Genomic DNA, 10,446 nt, shown 5'->3' with positions numbered 1-10,446 from the left:
CTGTCACTCCTGTGCCTCTTGGTATAGCTGGACACGATGTATCTGGGCCCTTTGGCACAGGCCTGTCTGACCACCAGCTTTCCTTCCTGGTCTCTGCTAGAAACAGACTGTACCAGTAGGCATCGTTGGAGACCCAGAGTGGAATCTGCGATGGTTGGAGTTCCTCTCACTGATCACACTGTTCCTGCAGGGAGGAGCTGCTTTGCTGGGTTTGGGTTTCTGGCACTTGAGCACGATGGTGAACCAATATGGTGATGAGCGGAGAAATGACACTGAGCCAGACCGATCACCAAGTACAGGTTGAGGTTGACGAAGATGTCATACTCTAGAGGCAACCTCATCATGTCAGAGTAAGGCCTTAACAGCAGTCTCCACTGTGGACAGCTTGATGGTGACTGTAGCAGAGAGAGCAGCCGTCCCCGATTGTCCTTGGCAAACAACAACCAGTCTGCTGGTGGCGTGGATCTCTGTAACTGAACATCCTCATAGTCCGGATCTCTCCGTTGTATTGGTCCAGACTGAACAAGGTGGCGTCAGTCCACTTGTGAAACTGGTAGGTAATCCGAGAGTTGTGCACAGAGTCTGTGTCTAAGGCTATCACCTTGGCAACCAGAGAGCCTTTATCGGTGGGATCTGGGGATTTTTCCTCCACCACAGAGCCGTGTGCGCGCCACGGAGAGACAATAACCGGAGCGTTGTCAGTTCTGGTCACAATAATGATGTTGAACGGTCAGTTACTGCTGAAGTGGAGGAGAGCCAGAGTCTCTGGCCTCAATGTGGAAAAGAAACTCCTTCTCAGATTCTCATAGTCAAAAGTTTTTTAGTGCGTAAAGATTACGCGTTTCTCGTGGATTGATGGAGAACAGCATGGACATGGAGGTGTTGGCTATCTCCTTCTCTAGGATGAAAAACTAGATACTGGTTTTTCATGGAGGTCAGGGTCAAAGGCAGTGGAGTGAACTGAGCAAGGCCCCAGGTGCGTTATTCTCCATTACACGTATAGTAAGAAAAATGACTGAGGGAAACTGTGAACATTGTCATTAACATCCAGCAGCTCTAAAGTCATAGTTTCATTGTCAGATAAAGGAGGTAGAACCTCTGTCTGTAACAGTGAAAAGTGATGTCATATTCTGGAACCTTCTCACGGTCTAACGGCTCTGACACCACTAATTCATAATAGTTATCAGAGGATTCTCTCAGTTTTGAAAGGCAATATTATCTGGAATATGAAGATCACTCACTCCATTGTCACCATGAGTTCTTTATCACTGACACTAACTACAGCTATCACTGTGTCTATTTATGTTTTTTCTTCGATGGGACTTGGAAAGGATTTAATGAATATTTTCTGGGTGATTATCATTCATATTGCTCACACCTTGTTCATTTAACACTGTCCAGAAAAGAGTTTTGTCCTTTATCAGCGCATAATTTCCATTTCATAATGAATATCTTCATATTAATCATCTCTTTCACTCTGATTTCATCACCATTTTCTGGATTCAGGTTAAAATTTTCTTTGTTGTTCTCCTGGATGTGTACAAACTATACTAAAAAAACTGTATGTAATTCATGATTTGCCCCTCTCTAAATCGGTGGCGTTTAGTTTGATTACAAGAATTCCAATCGGAGAGTTTTCCATCACATCTACGACGTATCTGTCTTTTTCAAATGAAGGGGCGTTGTCGTTCACATCAAGCACGCGAACAATGATATCTGGCTGTTGTACGCTTCGGGGGAACTCCACCATCCACAGCGTAGTAATTAAGATTATGAACTCCTGTGCTCTCTGTCTAACTTTTTTTAAAATTAAATCAGCAAATTTTGACCCACTCTCTCCCGGTTTGAATTTCTAGTGCAAAATGTTCACTTTCGCTGCAGATGTATAGTTTTTACTGAATTCGACCCAAAATCGGGATCGATCGTTGGTTAGTGAAAAGCGCTCCCCTGGTGAGGTTGATTCAGATATGTCCAAATGCATTGTATCCCTACGAAAATGAGGTGGTCATTTGTTATCCGATTATCTCAATTCAATAATAAAATGAATCTCGGGATCTCCAAATAGCCTTTACACCATTTTTAGATAACATGTCGGTGTTTTTATTGCACAGAGATACTCTCGGTCACGCCTTTCAACGATGTTAAAGCTCTCCAGTTTCTTTTGTTCAGCATCGCAGATATCTTTTGCTGATATAGATGTCTAAACGCGCATCTCCCGCCTACTCAGAGTTCTCACGTCTAAGCCTAAATCGAAGCTAAATTTGGCGACAACTGAGCCTTTCCTCCAATTCTTCGGGAACAGAATAGTGAGTTACGGCAATCAACCGTGGTCACAAAACGTGCCGATGAAAGAGAGGCACACCGTACCATCGTAACGAATTTCCAGTTGCTGCGCAGATTCCATTGTCTTTTCAGTTGAAAAGAAATGTTCGTTTTTCCAGTGAGTCGCAATACAGTGGAACAGAAAATGGTGCAATGACAAGTAGTTTTGAAGACGCAGATCATAACAAAATTGCTTGGAGTTTCTAAAAAGGCAAATGAAAGCACGAAATAAATCCGCTAAATGCAGTTCAGGCACAGGAGCTGTCCACACGGTTGTGTGTGGCTTGTCCAGTCTGTTTCAGCCATGAGACACTGTCATGGCGCCTCAAAGTCACAGTTGCAGGGTGGTTTAACTGGAGAACAGCGACGGCTAGAGTGCAAGGAACACGCAAACTGTATCGTGGTTCGTTTACGTGCAAGTTATAACAATGTCGAAATTTAACGAATGATAAATAAGCAACGATGTTGAAAATAGTTTTGCATTGCATCGACATTTTTACGTAACTTTGTTTGGACTGATAGTGCAAATTATGAACAGCGTTATATGACTTAACTGTTGATAAAACGTAACTAATCATATTGCTTCATTTTAAAATATTTTCAATGTCCTCACCCTGAAAGTGCAAAATTAAACGGTTAATTGACACTAGTGACTCAGCAGCTTCCACTCTGCAGGTATGAAAAAACAGCAATTAAACATGTTTCAACAAGACATGTAGTTAATGAAACTGAGAGAGTGAATTTGATTAGTATTCGTCCCTCTACTCTGCTGGCATTAATAGATATATTTCTTTACTTATTTAGCACTCAACTTGTTTCGAATACATAATGTTTGAACAATAGGTCCTGCTCATCATGACATCCACCCTTTAAGGGCTTTATTCTGAAACTCATAAAAACAATTTTTAATGCACCATTTTGCAAACCTCCCACGACCAAAAAGCTAACAAAAAAATCAGGTGTTCACTATTTCTTTTAAATCGCTTTCTTCCAGTTTCTTATCATCAGTGCGTAAATTCCAGCTTAAATACGTTGTTCATTCAACTTTATTCTTTTCAGCATACCGTTGTTACTACTAACTGAGTGCCACAAAATATTTTTTACACTGTAATACCATTTATTTTAACAATAATTGTTAGATATACATAGAACTAAGAATATGTCGGTGTCATATTTTCGATTATAGCTGCTGCCAAGGACATTTGACACAAAGCGTCGCTCTTCACCACCAAAACAACGTCTCTGTGACGCAACTGTGGCGAGACAGTTGTTGAAAGAAGCACAACAGCCATTTCTTTACAGCTCTCTTATCAGGAAAGGCAGAGTCGCAATATAATTACTCGTTTTGGTATTTTCATACAGTAACGTTGCTCTGAAACCAATGTATTAATTCTGATTATCAAAATACCGTTTTATTGTCGACAAACACGACATAATGATCATGGATTCTAAATTCCGTAACCGGCTTTGGAGAAGGTACGTCTCGCTGTTTATTTTATTATGTGCAGCCTTCCGTACTACATCTGCCGTTACACACTACTCAATTCCCGAAGAGATGGAGCAGGGATCTGTGGTTGCTAATCTAGCATTGGATTTGGGTCTGGATGCAAAAGCATTGGGTCGCCGCAAAATAAGACTAGATGTCATAGCTAATAAGCGATACCTTGATATCAACAAAGAAACAGGGGAGCTATTCGTTGCTGAAACGATTGATAGGGAACATCTTTGCAACAGCAAGAATCCATCCTGTTTTCTTAAAATGGATGTAACAATTGAAGATCCAATTCGACTGTTCAACATTGAAGTTGAGATAATGGACATTAACGACAATGCACCTCATTTTCGTAGGGATACAATGCATTTGGACATATCTGAATCAACCTCACCAGGGGAGCGCTTTTCACTAACCAACGCTATTGATCCCGATTTTGGTTCGAATTCAGTAAAAACCTATCATCTTAGCGAAAGTGAACATTTTGCACTAGAAATTCAAACCGGGAGAGATGGGTCAAAATTTGCTGATTTAATTTTAAAAAAAGCTTTAGACAGAGAGCAGCAGGATGTTCATAATCTAATACTGACTGCTGTGGACGGTGGAGTCCCAACGCGCACAGGTACAGCCAGCATCATTGTTCGCGTGCTTGATGTGAACGACAACGCCCCTTCATTTGAAAAAGACAGATACGTCGTAGATGTGATGGAAAACTCTCCGATTGGAAGTCTAGTAATCAAACTAAACGCCACCGATTTAGATGAAGGGTCAAATTCTGACATTGTTTATTCATATAGTTTGTACACATCAGAGAGAACACAAAATATGTTTAACCTGAATCCAGAAAATGGTGAAATCAGAGTGAAAGAGATGATTAATTATGAAGATATTAAACTTTATGAAATGGAAATTATTGCTGCTGATAAAGGACAAAACTCTTTATCTGGACAGTGTAAACTGACAATACAGGTGACAGATATGAACGATAATCACCCAGAAATTTCCATCAAATCCTTTCAAAGTCCTATCAAAGAAAATGAACAAATAGACACAGTGATAGCTGTAGTTAGTGTCAGTGATAAAGACTCAGGTGACAATGGAGTGGTTGATCTTCATATTCCAGATAATATGCCTTTCAAACTGAGAGAATCCTCTGATAACTATTATGAATTAGTGGTGTCAGAGCCGTTAGACCGTGAGAAGGTTCCAGAATATGACATCACTTTCACTGTTACAGACAGAGGTTCACCTCCTTTATCTGACAATGAAACTATGACTTTAGAGCTGCTGGATGTTAATGACAATGTTCCACAGTTCCCTCAGTCATTTTCTACTATACGTGTAATGGAGAATAACGCACCTGGGGCCTTGCTCAGTTCACTCACTGCCTTTGACCCTGACCTCCATGAAAACCAGTATCTAGTTTATTTCATCCTAGAGAAGGAGATAGCCAACACCTCCATGTCCATGCTGTTCTCCATCAATCCAGAGAACGGTAATCTTTACGCACTAAAAACTTTTGACTATGAGATCGAGAAGGAGTTTCTTTTCCACATTGAGGCCAGAGACTCTGGCTCTCCTCCACTCAGCAGTAACGTGACCGTTCACATCATTATTGTGGACCAGAATGACAACGCTCCGGTTATTGTCTCTCCGTGGCGCGCACACGGCTCAGTGGTGGAGGAAAAGATCCCCAGATCCACCGATAAAGGCTCTCTGGTTGCCAAGGTGATAGCCTTAGACACAGACTCGGTGCACAACTCTCGGATTACCTACCAGTTTCTACAAGTGACTGACGCCACCTTGTTCAGTCTGGACCAATACAACGGAGAGATCCGGACTATGAGGATGTTCAGTTACAGAGATCCACGCCACCAGAGACTGGTTGTTGTTGCCAAGGACAACGGGGAGCCTGCTCTCTCTGCTACAGTCACCATCAAGCTGTCCACAGTGGAGACTGCTGTTAAGGCCTACTCTGACATGACTGAGGTGCCTCTAGAGTATGACATCTTCTCAGACCTCAACCTGTACTTGGTGATCGGTCTGGGCTCAGTGTCATTTCTCCTGCTCATCACCATATTGGTCACCATCGTGCTCAAGTGCCAGAAACCCAAACCCAGCAAAGCAGCTCCTCCCTGCAGGAACAGTGTGATCAGTGAGAGGAACTCCACCATCGCAGATTCCACTCTGGTCTCCAATGATGCCTACTGGTACAGTCTGTTTCTAGCAGAGACCAGGAAAGGAAAGCTGGTGGTCAGACAGCCTGTGCCAAAGGGCTCCAGATACATCGTGTCCAGTATACCAAGAGGCACAGGAGTGACAGACACTAGTGACTCAGCAGCTTCCACTCTGCAGGTATGAAGAAAATGTATTCAATTCGTATTTCACACCACTGCACTTGTTGAATATCAAACAAGTTCACTCATAAGTGATCACAGCAGTCATGGCCTTTTTGCAATGCAAGTGCTTGAGAATTTGTACTCTCTTCTACTTATCTTACGTTATCATGCATAAAGAGTTAACAATGAGTTAACTATGCAGTCAAAGTAAAAAATGTAACCGTAAATTAACAACATATAAGCCTTCTTACAAAAATGTATACAATTTCTTTAATCTAGATTTATTTACATTTCGATATAATGATCGACAATTTTACAAGTAATTTTATAAATCTATTTTTCCCCATTCTTAAATAGTTTTTATTAGGTGTTTCAGCTTTTATTTATCTGCATTACCTATATTAGTTATTGGAAGATGAAACGAGGCACGGCGCAGGGGGCATGTTGATATTGCATTAAATACAAACTAACGATCAATAGAAATTATTGATCAAACACACGCTGACACTGTTAATTTTCTCATGTTTGGCTGTGATTGTGCACATACACCCATGCGTAAAACTCGCAGAAGTCGAACGAAAGAGGATACAGTGATACACACTCTCCACTTTTACAACCACTGCATGCCTGACCAAAAAACAAACAAACAAACAACAAGTAAACAAACCTTTATATAGAAATCCAAACATACCATGACCGTTAACAGAAAATTACTTGTCAGGTGGCCAGCATTCCAAGTCCCACACGACACCCTGCAATATCATTTATCAATACCGACAGAATATTATGCTATAGACGTATAATTGAAATATATGCTACTAAAAAAATAGTACATTTACACACTAAGGTAAGCAATACAACAATGAGAACTAATAGATGTTATCCCCATATTCCAAGGAGAGTCGAGATCAAAAACCAGGCAAAAAACCAAGTCAAATATTTGATAACGACTTTCCGTTTAAACAAAATTCAACGTTCACATATAAGTAATAACTGAACGTTAAAATCCTCGATATTTTATGAGGCGCAGAGGCTCATGAAGGACTGTTCACGTCGCTGCCCTCCAGAAAAACATACTCACTGATGAAGTCATCATTCTCAAGATAGTTGATTGGAGACTCGGCAGGCAGACATATTGGACGCAAGACTCTGCTGATGCCAGCATAAAGAAACGTTTTGAAAGACTGTCGTTACTTTCTATAATCGAATAAAAGGACTATTTCTCGTTGCTCCGGCACTCATCACATTCCAAGGCTTTAAAAACGGATTTTTCTCAATGGCGCATCATACTCGTCAGTATTCCCTGAGAGGGTACGTTTCCGTGTTTCTTTTTCTTTCTGCCATCATGAACACGGTATCCACCGTCACCCATTATTCTGTTCCCGAAGAAATGGAGGAAGGCTCTATCGTTGCTAATCTAGCAACTGATTTGGGATTAGATGTAAAGAATCTGAATAAAAGAAAAATGCGCGTAGACGTTGTAGGCAACAAAAAATATCTTGATATTAACAAAGACACAGGAGAACTGTTTATTTTGGAAAGGATAGACAGAGAGCTTTTATGCACATTGAAGACAGCCACGTCTTGTTTTCTTAAATTAGATGCTACAATTGAAAATCCAATACGAATGTTTAACATCGAGGTGGAAATTATCGATATTAATGATAACGCCCCTCATTTTCGACGAGGAACGATGCATTTGGACATCTCTGAATCAAGCCCCATTGGAGAGAGATTCTCACTAAACAACGCTGCAGATCCAGATGTTGGGACGAATTCTGTGAAAAATTACCACCTGAGCTCAAGTGAACATTTCTCTATTGAAATTCAGACCGGGAGAGATGGGACCAAATTTGCTGATTTGATTTTGAAAAAAGCCTTAGACAGAGAGCAGCAGGCTGTTCATAATCTAACACTGACTGCTGTGGACGGTGGAGTCCCAACGCGCACAGGTACAGCCAGCATCATTGTTCGCGTGCTTGATGTGAACGACAACGCCCCTTTATTTGAAAAAGACAGATACGTCGTAGATGTGATGGAAAACTCTCCGATTGGAAGTCTAGTAATCAAACTAAACGCCACCGATTTAGATGAAGGGTCCAATTCTGATATTGTTTATTCATATAGTTTGTACACATCAGAGAGAACACAAAATATGTTTAACCTGAATCCAGAAAATGGTGAAATCAGAGTGAAAGAGATGATTAATTATGAAGATATTAAACTTTATGAAATGGAAATTATTGCTGCTGATGAAGGACAAAACTCTTTATCTGGACAGTGTAAACTGACAATACAGGTGACAGATATGAACGATAATCACCCAGAAATTTCCATCAAATCCTTTCAAAGTCCTATCAAAGAAAATGAACAAATAGACACAGTGATAGCTGTAGTTAGTGTGAGTGACAAAGACTCAGGTGACAATGGAGTGGTTGATCTTCATATTCCAGATAATATGCCTTTCAAACTGAGAGAATCCTCTGATAACTATTATGAATTAGTGGTGTCAGAGCTGTTAGACCGTGAGAAGGTTCCAGAATATGACATCACTTTCACTGTTACAGACAGAGGTTCTCCTCCTTTATCTGACAATGAAACTATGACTTTAGAGCTGCTGGATGTTAATGACAATGTTCCACAGTTCCCTCAGTCATTTTCTACTATACGTGTAATGGAGAATAACGCACCTGGGGCCTTGCTCAGTTCACTCACTGCCTTTGACCCTGACCTCCATGAAAACCAGTATCTAGTTTATTTCATCCTAGAGAAGGAGATAGCCAACACCTCCATGTCCATGCTGTTCTCCATCAATCCAGAGAACGGTAATCTTTACGCACTAAAAACTTTTGACTATGAGATCGAGAAGGAGTTTCTTTTCCACATTGAGGCCAGAGACTCTGGCTCTCCTCCACTCAGCAGTAACGTGACCGTTCACATCATTATTGTGGACCAGAATGACAACGCTCCGGTTATTGTCTCTCCGTGGCGCGCGCACGGCTCAGTGGTGGAGGAAAAGATCCCCAGATCCACCGATAAAGGCTCTCTGGTTGCCAAGGTGATAGCTTTAGACACAGACTCGGTGCACAACTCTCGGATTACCTACCAGTTTCTACAAGTAACTGATGCCACCTTGTTCAGTCTGGACCAATACAACGGAGAGATCCGGACTATGAGGATGTTCAGTTACAGAGATCCACGCCACCAGAGACTGGTTGTTGTTGCCAAGGACAACGGGGAGCCTGCTCTCTCTGCTACAGTCACCATCAAGCTGTCCACAGTGGAGACTGCTGTTAAGGCCTACTCTGACATGACTGAGGTTCCTCTAGAGTATGACATCTTCTCAGACCTCAACCTGTACTTGGTGATCGGTCTGGGCTCAGTATCATTTCTCCTGCTCATCACCATATTGGTCACCATCGTGCTCAAGTGCCAGAAACCCAAACCCAGCAAAGCAGCTCCTCCCTGCAGGAACAGTGTGATCAGTGAGAGGAACTCCACCATCGCAGATTCCACTCTGGTCTCCAACGATGCCTACTGGTACAGTCTGTTTCTAGCAGAGACCAGGAAAGGAAAGCTGGTGGTCAGACAGCCTGTGCCAAAGGGCTCCAGATACATTGTGTCCAGTATACCAAGAGGCACAGGAGTGACAGACACTAGTGACTCAGCAGCTTCCACTCTGCAGGTATGGAAAACCTCAGTTAAACATGTGTTATCACAGATGTCTTCCAAGCATGTCCATCCACCAAAGCCACAAATAATCGTGTGCATTACTATATTTCATAACTGTTGTTGTTTGGTCCTTGCAATGGTTAAGATTACTACTTCAGTTAATATTCTTTTCAGGAGTTATCTTGCTGTATTTCACATATCCAATGCCTTAAAATTTATGATTCATTATTGTTTTACAACTAAGTAAGGAGAAATATTTACAATCATTTCACTGGTTGTGATTCAAGTTGACATCCAGGTATGTTTTGAAGGGTTTACAAATAAATATATATTTTTTTAAATATAAACAAATCACTGGGTAATTGCACACTTCGTGCCTTCCAAGAATCAATTTCCCTCCTATACTGTATATATGTACAGTTTAAATTCGAGATTGTATAGGTAATGACAGTAAAAGAATTAAAATAGAGACCAAATGTACTTATCTTACTCTATTACACTGGTTTTAGGCATCCAAAAGGACGCGTAAAAATCAAATATAAAGGCAAGGGCTGTGGCGTCATTTAACTGCACCTACAAAATATCATAATAATAGTCTATACATAGGATACAAATCTGATA

General features: G+C 41.1%; 2 protein-coding genes and 1 pseudogene across 2 annotated transcripts; 2 read left to right on the top strand and 1 right to left on the bottom strand.

Annotated features, from left to right (window-relative positions):
• Positions 1-7: 7 nt before the first annotated feature.
• LOC111240257 lies at positions 8-2,321 on the bottom strand (annotated as a pseudogene).
• Positions 2,322-3,757: 1,436 nt separating this feature from the next.
• Positions 3,758-6,175, top strand: LOC111240256 (protocadherin alpha-C2-like). Its single transcript, XM_022770219.1, has one exon. It carries the CDS (start codon positions 3,758-3,760, stop codon positions 6,173-6,175), a length of 2,418 nt encoding a protein of 805 aa, XP_022625940.1.
• Positions 6,176-7,328: 1,153 nt separating this feature from the next.
• On the top strand, positions 7,329-10,367 carry LOC111240254 (protocadherin beta-16-like). The gene is made up of 2 exons (XM_022770218.1): positions 7,329-9,838; positions 10,335-10,367. The coding sequence occupies exons 1-2, from the start codon at positions 7,430-7,432 to the stop codon at positions 10,365-10,367; spliced, it is 2,442 nt and encodes an 813-aa protein (XP_022625939.1). The 5' UTR covers positions 7,329-7,429.
• The last annotated feature ends 79 nt before the right edge of the window (positions 10,368-10,446 follow it).

This window comes from Seriola dumerili, unplaced genomic scaffold, assembly GCF_002260705.1.
Source record: "Seriola dumerili isolate Sdu_G_001 unplaced genomic scaffold, Sdu_1.0 BDQW01025465.1, whole genome shotgun sequence".
NCBI classification, from domain to species: Eukaryota; Metazoa; Chordata; class Actinopteri; order Carangiformes; family Carangidae; genus Seriola; species Seriola dumerili.
Note: the sequence above shows the minus strand (reverse complement) of the source record. Positions and strands in the feature narration are given on the sequence as shown.